Raw genomic sequence first — 18,287 nt, 5'->3', positions numbered from 1 at the left:
GCCCAATCCAACCACCCAGCACTTCCTATTCCAGTCCTGTCAAAGGTTTATCCCAACCCATCAGGGGCTGGGCCACCTGTGAAAGCAGCCATATCATTTACCAGCTCTGTTGCAATCACTGCACAGTTTTTATATTGGTATGACTATCAACCAGCTATCCTTCAGGATGAACAGCCATTGCCAAACTGTGGCCAAGAGCAAAGTAAACCACCCTTGTGGCACAGAAAGCAGCTGAACATAACAGACTTGATTTCAATGGCTGCTTCACTACTTGAGCCACCAGGATCCTTCCCTCCACCGCCAACTTTTCTAAACTGCGCAGACAGGAGTTATCCTTGCAACATATTCTCCTCTCCCTTAATTACCCCGGCCTCAACCTATGGTAACATACTCTCCCCACATCCTCCACCTTTCCACCCTCTCCGTCCTACCACCTTCTCTCCATTCTCATCTCCCACCCCATTTATTTGCATCCCTCTGCCAACACATCCGCCCATCTTTCCCCACTCTGCTCCTTTTTTCCCCCCATCTCTCTGCCCCACAACATCATCACACTGTGCCTGTTGGCAGTCTAGTCCCTGCACACTCCACCACACAGCATTTGTCTCTCTCCCCATCTGTACACTACTGTACCTTCCCCTTCTCCTTTTCCATCCCCTCCAGATTGCTGCTTGCATCCCAAGTGATGCTGCATTCTGTTCCGAGATGCTGGAGTTTGCAGTCGTGGTTGCAACTTGACATGTCTTCTTTACAGTAAGTAGCAATCTGTCTTTTCATACATTGTTCGTCTTATAATCGGGTACATATAGTTTCACGACATTTTTAAAGCCATCTCAAGTGGTGGTTTTCAATCACCTAACTAACTTTAATCTATGAGGTGGCATAAATTGGATCAGGAAGCTAGACACTGTTTCACATATTCAACTTGTTGTCATTGTGGCTGTGACAGAAGATCATGTTCTGTTTTCTGTTAAGAAAACTGTTTGTTGCTTTGGCAGCGAGAGAGCATGTAGCTTTCTGCTTCATCATCCAGACAATACTCATCGTCACAGTGTCACGTAATTTTTCACTCAAAAATGAAATGATAACAGTTTCACATCCACCCTACGCACTGGATGTATTTCTTAGAATGGACCTAAAGGGTCAATGTTTTCAGAATGCAGAAGAAGCAGAACAAAACTCATTGGAGGTGCTATGAACAACTTTAATGACCTAAGACATTGTTTCCATCAAATGATGATACATTGCAACAAATTTCTTATGTCCAATGGAAGTCTATTTTTCCAAGGTTTGTCTTACATCTCGACAGAAAGGTCAGCACTGAGATTTTTTTAAAAATAATATAGATCATCATGTAGTTAACACTTATTTTGATTTCAGTACCAAGCAGACATAAGAGTGGCTTATATACAGCAGAGTAAGCCAATTGATACTGCAATATGGCAGAGACAGGATGCTGGACAATTTATAACTGTACCACAAAGAACTTAGTACTGCAAATATCAGAATGATTAAAATGAGACCTCTATAGAATACTTCCCAACTCTACGTATTCCATAGGGAATAACTGGGAAGTTTAGAGTGTAGTAATGAATAGCCTTCTCAAATGAGAATGCTATTAACTTATAGTAATAGTAACGCTGGAAAGGAAAATTTGTAAAAGACAATAGAAATAAAAATACAAATTAATTATCCTCTTTTGTGTCTACATGTAAAGCTGCAGTTCCATCACTTCAACGATTATTGCAATGGATAAGAAACCAGGGCCTGAAGGGGAAATTATGTCAGTGATGTGAAGCAAAGAGGGTATAAAGCAAGAGTAAACTGTGAAGTATGGAAAAAATAAAAGCAAGAGTCCAAGATAGTGCAAATAACCTCAAAGAAATGTGAAGTCCACCAAACTAAATGAATTTTCTGAAGTATTACAGAAACGGGAAGTCACAAAAGTAAGCAATGGGTAAGCCAAACAGAAGAAATTTACAATATCAATTGCCTCTCTTAATATTCATTCAAGGTTACTTTAGCAAGAAATAGATACATGGATTGTAAAGTTTCTGTAATATGCAGATATTGTCCTCATTTTCAAATTAGATGTCCATTTCTTTTCCTCAGCTGAACAGCTAAAACTCAATACTCACTTGTTTCCATTGCTGAGCTTGTTGAGGGCATCACGAGAAATAACATGTCCACATATCAGTCTCATTGGTGGATTTGATTCTGTACTCTGTTGCCTTAAGATAGGGCACGCAAACACAGAATGGTATCGACTCTCTTGCCCCAAGTCTATCTCTATCTGTTGGAAAAAATAATTAAAAAGTAATAAATATCACTTTTGTTTCTCAAATATATTTACTAAAATTTTAAATTGGTACTGCATATTACTCGGATGTTTTGGGGAATTTCAGGTATCCTTTTTTAAATATTGTATGCAACATTAAACAATCTCCTCTAACAAACAACACTGGTTTGAAATATATCACACTTCAGGTATAAGAAATTCCTTCGGTGGTGGACTTTTCGCCAAGGAACTAAGCCCCATCTGATGACATCAAGTTTCTCCAGTTTTGTTCATCTCATTAAAAAACTCACATATAACAATACACCAATATGTTATGTTTAACATACACTTGTCATATACACTCCACTGTATACACTAAATACAATGTACAAAACTTGGACAAAGCCATTGTAAAAACTAGCCCAATAAGGAATTTTGCATGATTGCATTGTGAGAGTTTTGCTGTCAACTGAAGCTGACAGGAACCACCCACACTTTTAAGAACTTGGGGATTCTTTGTTCGAAAACATATTCAATTGATTTTTAGCCAAAATTCTAGAAGTGCAGATGTTACAGTACATGGCTGATTTGCAGAGAGATCAAAATATGTTTTTACGAGAAATTATTCCAAAAGAATGTATTACACATATTTGAAAATTATGTCATCCAGTAATGTGTAGAACTGATATTGTAAGTACGCAGAGCTACTCTATTTTTATTTACTAATCCCTTAGTGAGTAGTATTACAGAATCCTTTTACATATGTAACATCCTTACATCTAAAACGGAACAGCAAACTGCATTAACCTATTAACATTCTGCAAGCACCTTTACACTGGTAATTACTCCACAGTGCAATCTATTCTTTCAGAAAATAATTACTACTTGGCAGAAACACACATTCTCTCTCTCTCTCTCTCTCTCTCTCTCTCTCTCTCTCTCTGTGTGTGTGTGTGTGTGTGTGTGTGTGTGTGTGTGTGTGTGTGTGTGTGTGTGTGTGTGCGTGTGTGCGTGCGTGCGTGCGTGTGTGTTTAAAGAAAATACATCATTCTGACTACTTGGATCAGCCCACCACAAATTCCTCTCCTGTGCCAACCTCTTTATGTCAGAGTAGCACTTGCACCCAATGCCCACAATTATTTGTTGGATATATTCCAATACCTGTCCTCCCTTACAGCTTCACCTTCTACAGGTTCCTCAAGTCCCTTGGAAGTTATTGCTTTATGTCTTGACACATGTTCTATCATCTGAACCCTTCATCCTGTTAATTTTTTCCACCACGTTCCTCTCCTTGCTGATTTTATGGAGAACTACTTCATTTATCTTATCTGTTCAACTAATTTTCAAAATCCTTCGATAACACCATATCTCAACACTTCAATTATCTACTTTTCCAACTTTCTCAAAGTTCCCTTCCAGGCAATGCCGTGTTCCAAACGAACATTCTCAAAAATGTCTCTCTCTTATTTAGTCATGTGTTTAACACTAGTAACTTCTTTTTGCCAGGAATGTCCTCTTCGCCTATGATAAATCTGCTTCTTATATCCTCCTCACTTTGTCTGTCATGCATGATTTTCTTCAGTGCATAAGCTGTTAAACCGACTAAACGATAGTTATCACACTTATCTGCCCTTCCTATTTTTGGGATAGTGTGGATCATATTTTTCCAAAAGTCCGATGGAATGTCTCCACTGACAGATTATACAAACCAACTTGAATAGTCATTTTATTGTCAGTTCCCCAATAATTTTAGATATTCCAAATGAATGTTATCTATGTCTGCCACTTAATTTGACTGCGAGTCTTCCAAAGCTGTATTGAACTCTGGCTCTAATACTAGATCCCCAATGTCTTCCATTTGAGTCATTTCTTTTTCTATCAGATTATCAAAAAGTCCCTCCCCCACATTGTAAATGCCTGCAACTACACACTCTCTTTGTGTTTTAGAAGTGGGGAACTGTGAATGACAATACGGAAAGGATAGATTGCTGCACACCACAGAGGAGGCACATGCTCAATATTTTTAGCTTTAAGACAAAGTCCACACACACACACACACACACACGCACACACGCACACACGTACACACTATGTGCATTTTCTACTTCAGGAGGAGGACTTTGCCTGAAAGTTTAACTATTCAGCATTCTTTTTCATTATGCCTGTCTCCAACTCAGTGCCTCACCTTTGTGACAACTAGCAATCTATCCTTTTCATATCATAGTTATTCCACCCTGGACTTTCCACTGTTAGAATTGTGAATAAAACTGTTCAAATAGTGGCACAAATCCAACGAGTTTGGCAAGCGGTGACAAATTACGTGGTCACTTTGTTAATTACTTATATTAGCCATTTATGCTATCCATATTCAGTGTCAGTTTATTGTAACATCCTCTACATATTTTATTCCGCTATCACATAACTAATGAGGAGGTGTTAAATAGAATTTGAGAGAAGAGAAATTTGTGGCATCACTTGACTAGGAGAAGGGTTCGGTTGGTGGGGCATATTCTGAGGCATCAAGGGATCACCAGTTTAGTATTGGAGGGCAGCGTGGAGGGTAAAAATTGTAGAGGGAGACCAAGAGATGAATATACTAAACAGATTCAGAAGGATGTAGGTTGCAGTAGGTACTGGGAGATGATGAAGCTTGCACAGGATAAAGTAGCATGGAGAGCTGCATCAAACCAGTCTCAGGACTGAAGACCACAACAACAACAATAGTTATTTTTAAGCAAAAACTATCAGAGTCATTCTCAAGTATCCATGACACAAACAGATTCAACCACACATTTGGGAACCACAAATATGTTGCCATTATACCACCACCACGACCAACACCACTGCCACAGCGGCAGCAGCTGCAGCAGGAGGAAGAGGAGGAGGAGGAGGAGGAACCACCTATAAAAACATATTTTACACACGAATATGTATTATACCATGCTTGGCCATTCCATGCCAAGTGGTCTAATTTCGGAACAAATCCCTGCGTGATCGTCGTGGATTTTGCTGTAATTTTGTGTGAACTTTCCTACGGGTTCCCACTGAATTGGTAAAGTTTTACTTTGACCAGTTTAATACTTCCAGAAATACAGTCCTTTGTTTCAGCCCACAGTGCAGCTATCCAATGCGTGCCCATAAGTTTTCAGCAACTTTGAGACAATATCTCTGGTAATATTTTCCAGAAAGAAACAAAACTAGGTTACCTTGTACAAACTTCAGTAGTCTCTTAAGCAAAATAGTAAGAAAGGGTTTCCTGGGTAATTTTCATAAAGATAATTTGAAGCAAAGTCAGCAAAAAAAATCTGACACCTGAAAAAATGTGAGGTTTAGCTTTATATATCATCGAAAGTAACTGTGGGATAAACCTAAAACTTTGCATGTAATAACTTAGCAATGTAAAGTCATATAAAATAAAATTTTATTCTCCTATTGTTTTCCAACAGCTTACAGATTGAGGGCAAAGTTAACAATATTTCTAAATATGCCAACAATGACTATTTTTGGCCCACATTTACAAAGAACTCTTTTAAACAGTTTTCATTAGAAAGACCATGTTCTAAACCACCTAAAAACTATATTTGATTTTGCAATGTGAGCATATGTATTTCTAAAAAAATAACGAAAAGGTGGACGTGTACTGAAAATGGACCGATATTCAGCTGGCCCTTATTACATATGACACCTTTTACTATGTTCTACAATAACTGTTTAATACTCTCTGTGGAAGATGATATCAAAAGTCCTGATAGCAAGGAAATGAGCTTGAGTCAGAAAAACTGCAAGTAACTGCCATTGTCTCTTTTTTTTTTTTTTTTTTTTTTTTTTTTTTTAAAAAAAAAAAAAAAAAGACATCTCTACAGCATTCAGCTCTATAAAATTCTTTTTATAAAACATGAAATAAGATATGGAATCCAATAAAAAGAATAGTTTTCTTTTGTGGCTCTTATAATTTGAGATAATCAGATTTAAAAATTGTAATGTTTTTGGGTTCTGTCTTATCAAAATTTCTTCCCAAACCCATCAGTGATATCATCTGGCTGGCAGTATAGTTTTCCTCATGACATTCTACAGTGAATTAACAGAACCTATAGCAAATTCAAGCAGCTTGACGTAAACATAAGGTTAGGATCCTAAAGGAAATCCCTTCTAGCTTTGGCCTCTGACACTTACAGAAACATATCATATCAGCAGCTTGCGATCCTGTGTAAAGAAACCCTTATCGGGTTTGGGAACCTGTGGCACAACTATCAGGTGTGATCCCTTTGGTGATGGGGATGCTTGTTTTCTCACTACAACAGGATACAGCAGTACAGCCACCATAAATCATACCAGCACATGTATACAATTTTTCATGTGTACACTAAGGTTCCACATTAACGACAAACTATGCTAACACAAAAGTGTGCTATACCTTAAACCAGAACTACTAGCACAGTAGTAGGATTACACAATAAAAAGACATACTAATAATTCTCTACAATATGAATACATTCCAAAAAATGTCAGGAAGACTGCTGTGCACTTTACAAAAATTTTCACAATGCGACAGTGATGTAAAACCAGCAGGCTATTTATACGACATGAGCTGCAACTGTTATGCAACAATTTTACTATCATACCATGATCCCCGCTGCCTTGGTAACACACAGTTAAATTGCGAAGTTTACAACCAGTTTGATTCTGTAGTTATAGCAGAAAAAGAGACTAAAATATGTGACAAAGAGACATGACAAAAGACACCCTTTTTTTCAAGTTTTTCGAGTTATTTGAACTTTATCTCACTTCCTAGTGATGAAGACTTTTGCTGTTGGCTTCTCCAGACAGAACCAAACAATTGTACAACACAATAAAAGATGTCAGATTTGAGTACCAGCAGAATATGGGACCATTTTCAATGCATCTCCACCTTTTCATTGTTTTTCAGGGCTTTTTGTGCTCATTTTTCAAAACCAAATATAGTTTTTAGGTGGTTTAAAGGTTCTTTCTAATGAAAATGGTTAGTTTTCAGAGTGACTTTTTTGTGAAAGTGGGCAAAAAACAGCCATTTTTTTTTAAAAAAAAATTGCCAACTTTGCTCTCAATTTATCAGTAGTAGGAAAATGAAATTTTATATTCGCAGACCTTGTATTGATAAGTTATTATGCAAAATATTTCAGGTTTATCATACAGTTACTTCCAGAGATATAAAAAATGACTAAACTCCATTTTTTTTCCAACTGCCTACTTTTGTGGCCGACTTTGCTTCAAATTATCCTTAACCAAATCCTCCACGAAATCATCTTTTATTATTTCACTTAAGGAAGTGCAAAAAGTTGCACACACTGACCTAGTTTTCTGATTATCTAGTTTTGCTTCTCTCAAGCAAATATTACCACAAATGACTATACAGTATCTCCAGTAGTATTGAATTAATGATTATGAAACTTTACCAATGTTCGCTGGGAACATGTGCCATTGTTAATACACAATTTTATCAAAATCTGTGATGGTCATACAGGAACCTTTGGACCACTTGGCATGCAATGACCCAGTTAATACTGAATCTCACATCACTTGTTACACGAAAATTATTTCATCGATTCCATATAACCTTTATTTCAACCTGCCTATAAAATAAGAGATCTTGACAATACTATGAAAAGGATAAATTGGTACTCACCATATGGTGGAGATGTTGAGTCACAGACAGGCACAACAAAAAGACTTCTAAACAAGTAAGCTTTCACCCATGAGGCCTTCTTCTGAATTAAACACACACACACAGTCTCTGGCTGCTGTGGCCATACTGCAAGCAGCAGTACATGATGGGAGAAGTAACCAGGTGGTGGGGCAGGAAGGTGGAGGGACAGCAGGTGAGGGGTGGGGGACAGTAAAGTGCTTCTCGTGAGAACATCATGGGGGTGGTGGAGAGAGGGTAGGGCAGCTAGGTACAATCAGGAGATTAGACGGAGGGAAATGGAGGGGGGGGGGGGGGGAGGAGTGGCAAAAGACAGAAGTATTGAAACTGTGGGTGCATTGGTGGAATAGAAGGCTGTGTAACGCTAGTGTGGGAATAGGAAAGGGGACAGGTGGGTGAAGGACAGTGACTAACAAATGTTGAAGGATATATTGTGGGGAGAGGTCCCACTACACAGTTCAAAAAAGCTGGTGTTGATAGAAGGGTCTAGATGGCACAGACTGTGAAGCAGTCATTGAAAGGAAGATCTTGTGTCGGACAGCATGCTCAGCAACTGGGTGGTCCAGCTGTTTCTTAGTTACAGTTTTTCAGTGTCCATTCACGAAGACTAACAGCTTGTTAGTTGTCATGCTTACATAGAAGAAAGCACAGTGGTAGCAACTTAGCTTGTAGATTTTGTAGACTGGTTTCAGAGACAGCCCTGCCTTTGATGAGATATGAGATGCTTGTGACAGAACTGGACTAAGTGGTGGTGGGAGGATGTACAGGACAGGTCTTGCATTAAGTCTATTAAAAGGATATGAACCATGAGGCAAGTGGTTGGGAGCAGGGGTTGTATAGGGATGGAAGAGAATATTGTATAGGTTGGGTGGCAGCAGAATACCACTGTGGGAGGGGTGCGAAGAATAGCTGGAAGGACACTCCTCATTCCAGGGCACGACAAGAGGTAGACAAAACCCTGGCAGAGAATGATATTCAGTTGCTCCAGTCCTGGGTGCTACTGAGTCACAAGTCATATGGTGAGACTTTGGTAGCCGGTGGGTGACTGGAAAGATAAGGCATGGGAGGTCTGTTTTTGAACAAGTTGGAAAGGTAAAGATGGTCCGTGAAGGCTCAGTGAGACTCTTGCTATATTTCAAGAGGGACTGCTCGTCGCTATAAATGTGACGGCCATGGGTAGCTAGGCTGTCTAGGAGGGACTTCATGTATGGAATGGGTGGCAGTTGTGGAAGTGAAGGTACTGCTGGCGGTTAGGAGATTTTAATATGGATGGAGATACTGATGTAGCCATCTTTGAGGTGGAGATCAACATCAAGCACTTTACCATCTCCTACCTGTATCCTGCTATCCCTTCCCTCCCCAGTGTCCTCCAAAACCCCACCATCCAGATTGCTTCTCCCATCATGCACTGTTGCTCGCAGTCTGACCTCGGCAGCCTGACAGAGTGGTCTTGTGTGTGTGTGTGTGTGTGTGTGTGTGTGTGTGTGTGTGTGTGTGTGTTTTTGTCCAATTCAGAAGGTCTTTTGGCTGAAAGCTTACTTGTTTAGCAGTCATTTTGTTGTGGCTGTCTACAGCTCAGCTTATCCACTATATCCACTATATGGTGAGTAATAATTTATCCCCTTCATAATATAGGGTGATTCAAAAAGAATACCACAACTTTAAAAATGTGTATTTAATGAAAGAAACATAATATAACCTTCTGTTATACATCATTACAAAGAGTATTTTAAAAGGTTTTTTTTTTTTTCACTCAAAAACAAGTTCAGAGATGTTCAATATGGCCCCCTCCAGACACACGAGCAATATCAAGCCGATACTCCAACTCGTTCCACACTCTCTGTAGCATATCAGGCGTAACAGTTTGGATAGCTGCTGTTATTTCTCGTTTCAAATGATCAATGGTGGCTGGGAGAGGTGGCCGAAACACCATATCCTTAACATACCCCCATAAGAAAAAATCGCAGGGGGTAAGATGAGGGCTTCTTGGAGGCCAGTGATGAAGTGCTCTGTCACGGGCTGCCTGGCGGCCGATCCATCGCCTCGGGTAGTTGACGTTCAAGTAGTTACGGACAGATAAGTGCCAATGTGGTGGCGCTCCATCCTGCTGAAATATAAATTGTTGTGCTTCTTGTTCGAGCTGAGGGAACAGCCAATTCTCTAACGTCTCCAGATACTGTAGTCCAGTTACAGTAGCACCTTCGAAGAAAAAGGGACCAAAAACTTTATTGGCTGAAATGGCGAACAAATGTACAACTAAATGAAACTTTATAGCTCCCTTAATTCGCCGACATATATCGCTTAGCTCTGCCTTTTGTCATTGCAGAGTTTTAAATTCCTAAAGTTGTGGTATTCTTTCTGAATCACCCTGTATTGTCTTTATCCCATCCTGGATTTTCCATTGTTTGAAACTGGATATCTTTTCAGTTTCCTGTATGCACCTCACTTTCAATTTAACCCCAACACAGTGTTTGGATAGAATTTCCTGTCAAATGATTCATCAGCCACAGAAACAATGAAATGCAAGAGAGATGTTAAAAGATATAGAAATTATAATGTATTTTATCAGAGAGGCCTGAAATGCAATGTAAAGAATTAAAAACTCTACACAAAGGTGTATGGAAATTTATGTCACTTAAATGCGACTCAGATTCACAAATGCTACATGAATTTCATAAACTTACAGGTAATTCATCTTTTCCATTCCAAATCCCAGTGACCTGTCTCTGCTGCATAACTTGCTTTATGTTGAGTAGAGCTGGCAGTGCTGTACATCCAGCATTCACACTGTTAAGAAGCAACATTAAATAACTGTTAGCATCACTATCACAATTCAGCCATGTGCATAAAGCTTTCTTTAGGTTGTCAACAAATATTTTACATCAAAATTGGCAATAAAAATGACTTAACTGAAAAACAAGAGACTTGGAAAGAAAGTTTTTATACAAAAGTGTTATTCTAAAGGCAAACACCTTGTGTAAAAATTAACTGCAAACTATATACCTCTCTTTCTGATTTTGTGGTATCCTCTAATTTTTTATGCAAATGTAAAATTTAACTATAATTCAGAAACACTGTATGCATTTCATCAACATTTAACTCACCACACAGATTAAGAACAGCCAAGTGACATGACACCATCCCTACCTTAGTTTTCATTTTCTGAAATACATACTTTCCAAGCAGTGCTTGATTTGTGACAGTATGCACCCATACCAGTACCTCTAATGAATAAAAAAATTCAGAACTGCAGCGTTTGAGGTGCGGCGTGATAAAATTTTACTTTTTACCAGTACAAATGTTGTATTCACCCCTTTAAAATACCCAGGAAAGTGTTAAAACTACATTTTAAGAAGACTAAATTTCAAACCCAACCCCCCTCCCAGAAGGTCACAGTAATAGAACCCTTAAAAAATTACAAATCAAGCACTGCTTGGACGGACTCATTCTATTGTTTGATTATAACATTTATAGGAGTCTCCAGCTCTGCTTGAAACAGATTTTGCACTAATCACTAGTTTATTGGGAAACAATTCAGTACAGCACACAGCAGAAGCAAACACATCATCTGATCTTTATGACACTAAATGTGGTCACAGCATCATACATGTAAACAAAACGCACAAATAGGTAACCCATTCTACAATGAAACTGTGTATGGAAGGAGAATTTGTCACCAGGAAAGAATCATTATACTAAAAACTGAGTCTACACTGTTGTTATAATGTAAACATTGAATGCTTGAAATACTACTGTAAATGTATGCAATACAAAAACTTTAATTTTGTTTTGTCGGTTATCTCACTTTTCCGGTTTTATACCAAAGTAAAATATTTTCAATTTCGTGTACAGGTGTAAGACTCTGAAGCAGCCATTCAATCAGTTGCCGCCAGACAATTAACAGTCTCATTTGTTTTCATCATTTTCAATATTTGTTTTTTTTTATATATATTTTTCCCACGTGGAATGTTTCCCTCTATTATATTCAATATTTGTTTAACATCATACATGTAAATACATGAGAAAAAACACAAAAGCAACAGAATTTGTGAAAAAAAGTACTGAGTTTTGAACTGTTAATGTCACAATAAAACTGGAGGAAATATTCATCATCCACATTTAATAAGAGTTTTAGTAAATACCACTAGAATAATAACAAATAAAAAATACTGTTTATTCCTTGTTTTGGTGCAAGCGCAAAATCCCTTACTTTGAGATACTTTTTGCAGACAATACTGTTTTGTTATGGTTGCTGACTGTGTGTTCCTCAAAAACAATGCAGTTGTCTATTATTGTCAAAACTGTAATTTTTTTCTATTTTTGTGCAAGTTAGAATTCATAATTGTGTATCTACGCCTACATCTACATGGATACTCTGCAAATCACATTTAAGTGCCTGGCAGAGGGTTCATCGAACCACCTTCACAATTCTCTATTATTCCAATCTCGTATAGCACACGGAAAGAATGAACTCCTATATCTTTCCGTATGAGCTCTGATTTCCCTTATTTTATTGTGGTGATTGTTCCGCCCTATGTAGGTCGGTGTCAACAAAATATTTTCGCATTCGGAGGAGAAAGTTGGTGATTGGAATTTCGTGAGAAGATTCCGTCGCAATGACAAACGCCTTTCTTTTAATTATTTCCAGCTCAAATCCTGTATCATTTCTGTGACACACTCTCCCATATTTCGCGATAATACAAAACGTGCTGCCTTTCTGTGAACTTTTTCGATGTACTCCGTCAGTCCTACCTGGTAGGGATCCCACACCACGCACCAGTATTCTAAAAGAGGACGGACAAGCACAGTGCAGGCAGTCTCCTTAGTAGGTCTGTTAAACTTTCTAAGTGTCCTGCCAATAAAACGCAGCCTTTGGTTAGCCTTCCCCACAACATTTTCTATGTGTTTTTTCCAATTTAAGTTGTTCGTAATTGTAATACCTAGGTATTTAGTTGAATTAATGGCTTTTAGATTAGACTGATTTATCGTGTAACCAAAGTTTAACGAGTTCCTTTTAGCACTCATGTGGATGACCTCTTACTTTTCGTTATTTAGGGTCAACATTACACATCTCAACAAAAGTGTGGAATGTCACAGAGTTTACTACAATGACTTCTCATAGTACACCCACTGAGGTTTGTACAGTACTTTATTAACAAAATAAACTTAATTCCTTCTGAAAACAAGAACGATTTTGGTTAGTTACAAAACATCATTACAAAACAAAGCAGGCCCTCTCCTACGTGTACACCTTAAAAACAAAAATAGTGAAATCTTTATCTCATGTTGATGATTATCATTCTTTAGTAGAGAGTGTAGTGATTTGAGAATTTCTGTGTAAATTCTAGAACCACTCAGCCTTCCACCATCTCGAACACACAATATTCTGGATATGAGTGTGGGATAGTGCAATCCTACCTATTGCATGTTACATGTTTGTGTGTGCAGGTTTAAAATCAGTCAGGGCAAGAAAGTAGATGCAGTGGTCAGACAGCACCAACAAGTACCTGTCAGGCAATTCATAGATGTTTTAGTGAGTCTGTAAGGACAAACCATGGAGTTTATATGCAACTCTGTGCTTATTGTGTCATTGACTACTGTTATTAAAACAAGAATAGTTGAGAAAGTACTCTTCCGAACTCTTGATGCAACCTTGTTAGAGGCAAGACTCATTTTACGATTCATGTGAAGAAAGATCATGGTATCCAAGCCAACTTTCTTTTAACAGTAACTCAATTTGTTTTTAATGTTCAACTGTACGAGAGACTTGCAGGAAGTTACATATTCATGTGGAAAGTGAAATTTTTATTGTGTATGGAGGTCAAATACATTGTTAGTTGACGAAAAGTAAAGTTTGTATGTCCACTTATTTCATAAGTAGAGAGTGTCTAATATTCCTGTAGCAAGCATTATTCGATGGTGAAGAAGTCAAGAGGGTTTACAGCAGCCGGCTATTCAGTACAGAAGAGTGGCTGCAAATTCCAAGTAAGTCATCTCATAAAGAAGTGGAAGGTGGTTTGGGGGAATAAGCACATATAACCCAGATCCACACTCACACTTTAAGTCGTCAGAGTTCATCCACTATGTGCATATACTCTGGATGAGACCATCGATCTTGAGGTATAAGGTCCTGAAGATTGCCAAGGGGATTCGGATGCGGTGCAATGGCCACCTTCAACAGGTCCCATGCATACTCAACTGCATCATGTCTGGGGACTTTGCTGGCCACCGCATTAGGCTGATGTTGCATCTTTGAAGATACCGAGACACTGCTAAAGTACAGAGCAGGTCTTGCATTGTCAGTGACTAGGATGAAGCTGTCACTGGCTTTACATCTGTAGGGCCTCACAATTGTTTGTAGTACCTCCTGCAGGTATTTGGAAACAGTCAAATCGCTGTAGATCGGAACTGAGGGGTCCGCCGTCCCATTGTTATTGTCATCCAGAACATTACACTTCCACCTGCAAACAGTCGGACTTCCTGAACTTATCAGCATTCCTAGTGTCATCTAGTTCTTCTTCAAACCTTAACACATCTAGTGTCCAGTCGAAAACCAATCCTGTTCTCATCTGCAAACATGACATTACTTCACTCTACAATGGTTCACTGTTGATGTGTCCACTGTTGATGTGTCAGACTCCAGGCCTTTGACTGCATTGGTTCCATTGGTTCAGTGCAAAACTTCTCACTGATCTTCTGGAATGAAGACCACCCTGATGCAATCTTCTACACATTATTTGTGTCTGAGATACAAATCCCTGTTGCGGAGGAGACATCATTTCCAATATTTCTGGCAGTTGGTGTCAGGTGCCTGTGAGCTGACAGTTGGAGGCAACGATCCCGCATTGGTGTTGTCGTATGGGGATGACCACTGCGAGGTCCATTGTTCACATTTCCCATCTCTCTGTACTTTCTTCACACCCTAGACAAACCACTTTGAGTGACAAGTAACTGATCAGCAACATCTTCCTGTGTATGACCTGCTGAAAGTAAAGCCACTATCCTGACCCTATAAAAGCGTTGTATGCTGCTACGTGGAATGTTACTGCAGTGCCGTATACAAACTGAATGAAGCAGTTCTTGATACTGGACTTCTTGTGGTGTGCCATTGTGGTAGTGGTATGTTTACATGACTGGAAAATGGCCACACGCATGTCAGTAATAAATATCATCCAGTACATGGGCTCTAACTGGATAAAACATGAAGTGCCTAGGTTTATTAGATCTCTAGTATCATAGACTACATTTTACGACAGTTTTCCAAACTATTGTTGAGCAGTGTATTTTGTACATTATCACAACATTCATCATTTGGAGCAGTGTTTCAAACAACACTAACACTTGTGAAACCTGCATCATCTAGAAAGAACTGCCCCAATGAATCTAAACAGTGTACCAAGCAATTGAAGATTGCAGAATGATGGAATACATGTGGCTGTAGCAGTGCTCTCTCTTGAATGATAATGTCAAACCCATCATCATCATCATCATCATCAAGCTCAGTTAATGGACAGTGTTAAAAGTAAAAACATGGAAGCTATCAGTCTTTGAGAAATGGGCTTGTCACAATGTGACAATTTGAATATGTAGAGACAACAGTATGTGTCAGACTATCATTTGAACCTGGATATTTTGCTTATTACAGTTACCTTAACCATTAGACTATCTGAGCAGGCCACCAGATCCAGCTTAGTTTCACTGCCACTAATGTTTCCTCCACATCTGATTTCTGAGCACAATAATAAGATGTTCTCCCACAAGGTATATGGGAAGAGCTCGAATGGGGGAAAGGTGAAAGTGGAGCATCGTGGCTTACCCTACCACAAGGAGTACATGTGATATGAATTAAATACACCAAAATTTAATTCATTCCATAACATTTTGGTACATGCACAGAATGCTGCTATTATAGTGACGAGCATGTGGAACTAGTTGTAGAAGGAGGTCACATGGGATGATGAGCAGGTACTGAAGCAGGGAATGTGATTACAGCATGGAATAACTGCCATCTTGTCTGTGCAACCTTAATAAAGTGTACAGATTTCACCACTGTGCTGAATCAATGTTGAAGCGCAACAGTGGATTTGCGCTGTTCAGTAGAGGTTTGATGGGTGGCATAAAGCCTTTGCCCAGAAACTACAAACACATCCAATTCCAACTGTCAAATGAATGCCAACACTCATAAGGCAAAATGTTGTTCTGAATGAGTCCTGCATTTTACCTGCAGTAATAGCGACACGTGTCCTGGATGCTATCACAGTATTCACAATCAAACTGTCTGCATTATTGTGCAGCACAATGTATAAGTCCAGAGTGTAATGGGTTTTGGTGTCACTGGATACAAGTAATCATAATTCCTATGTAATGAGAATGATCCGAGTTGCGACTGCTACGTCAGGGCAATTTTTGAACCTGAGGAACTGTCTTTCCTTCATGTGATTTTGCAAGTCATATTTCAACACAACAATGCATGATGACATGACAGACTGTGCAAGTCACTTTCAAAGAACAATAGGTATGACAGTTTTCACCGCCTTCGTAATCACTATACTTGTTGCCAATTAAGCATGTCTGGCCTATGGTCAATAAGAAGCTTGTTCATTCTCATCCTTCAGCAATCACCAATGGTTAGTAGACACTCGAACAAACTATGTGGACAGAAATATAGCCAGGCTTACGAACAAGCCATCAGATTTCATGTGGAGTCTGGACATCATACTAACTTCTCAGTGTCAAAAATTATGTACGGTTCTATAATGCTAATCATTAGTGTATTATCATGAACCCAATCCAAGACAGGTCAATTACTTCAGGCACTAATTCTCTCTTGATGTTGCAGTTTTACAAATGCCAGCTGTATTTCACAATATACATTCAAAAATGTTTTTTCTTTTCTGAAATGTGACCTGTCCATCAACTGAACTCACTCAAGAACAAATCAAATAATCTTGACCAACATTGTGCAGAATGAATGCTTTAATGTGATAAACATTATTTGTGACTGAAGCAAGTTTTGAAATACTCCCTGTTTAGTAGCCTGTTATTCCTATTAAGAATTTATCAAACTAGAAAAACGTCACGTATAACAAAGGTGCACAAGTGGAGCATGCATGTCCTCCACTGCCCAACAAAAAAATCCATCTACAAGGAAACTAGAAAGAGTTGTGTCCTCTGAAAATTACTTACCATACTGTCAATGGACTATCAACACTTAAACCAAGCAGGGAACACGCATCTCTTGTGAAAACATCTGCTATTTCAACCCACATATTTGGGTCTAACAGATGGCTATATGGAGATTTATCAATACCATGAGGCAGATACAGAAGCATTCCCATTAAGCTTTGGATTTCTGTTAAAGAGAAAAGTGTGAATCAGCCTTAGGAGAAAATGGTATGTCTCTCTTAGAAACAAGTGCACAATAATCAACATATAATCACACACCACCACTAAAATATCTTTTACACTAGTATTAATAATCCCACCAATATGAGGCACACAGATTTAATGATTTTTGGTTTTGCTTGAGTAACAATTGAGATCACCAACAGGAAGATAATTAATAATTCATGAACGTAACACCACAACACCACACCTTTTATTTTCTCTTTTCTTCTTTACAGGTTTGCTGTAAATTAATACATGTTGCAAAGATAACACGGGTTTGCCATTAGTACTCTACAGTCGAGTGGACTCCCACACTTTGCTGATTTACCTTTTTTTTTTTTGTGTTGGAGTTCCATGGTATAGTTGATTATGTCATGTGAATACACAACCGTGACACTTTGAAACACCAATATGTACTGTCAGAGAAAAGCTACATTATGAAGGGTAAAGAAAGAAGAGTGCAGCAATATCAAAGCTAATGTCCACTAAGTGGAAACTAAATTATTGCAAAAAGAATCACAAGGGGAATGAACAAGCAGTCATTATTAATGTGTGTTTCAATCACACTGACATTAACAAACAGTGACACAGTAACCATGTACAACAGTTTTTATTGAGAACATTAATTCATTCAAGTACATTTGCACACTGCTAATCCCAGAAATAAAGTAAAACTTTATCACTACAAACAGTGTAACTGTAATGGAAACTGTTAGAAGACATAACCAATAAATAAAATGTAATTTTGAATTGATGTCTTTCATGATACAATCTGTTGCACATTGATTAACAGGCTTTAGATCAGAAAGAACAGGTCCATCTCTGTTATCGGGTGCACAATTTCATAAATTACATATGTATTGTAATTTACCCATCTGTCAAATTCTGTTTGTGCATGTGCATGTGTGTGTGCATGCAAGCAGGCACATTCTCAAGCATGTG

General features: G+C 38.5%; 1 protein-coding gene across 1 annotated transcript in view; it reads right to left on the bottom strand.

Moving 5' to 3' along the window:
- The window catches only part of LOC124795535 (E3 ubiquitin-protein ligase RMND5A), an 87,292-nt gene that overhangs the window by 7,015 nt on the left and 61,990 nt on the right, over window positions 1-18,287 (bottom strand). The window contains exons 6-8 of the mRNA XM_047259611.1: window positions 17,145-17,310; window positions 10,643-10,745; window positions 2,139-2,293 (exon numbers count right to left, since the gene is read on the bottom strand). Of these exons, the coding sequence (XP_047115567.1) occupies window positions 2,139-2,293; window positions 10,643-10,745; window positions 17,145-17,310 (424 nt within the window). The remainder of the gene's footprint in view (window positions 1-2,138; window positions 2,294-10,642; window positions 10,746-17,144; window positions 17,311-18,287) is intronic.

This window comes from Schistocerca piceifrons, chromosome 1, assembly GCF_021461385.2.
Source record: "Schistocerca piceifrons isolate TAMUIC-IGC-003096 chromosome 1, iqSchPice1.1, whole genome shotgun sequence".
NCBI classification, from domain to species: Eukaryota; Metazoa; Arthropoda; class Insecta; order Orthoptera; family Acrididae; genus Schistocerca; species Schistocerca piceifrons.
This window is presented reverse-complemented; position numbering and strand designations above follow the sequence as displayed.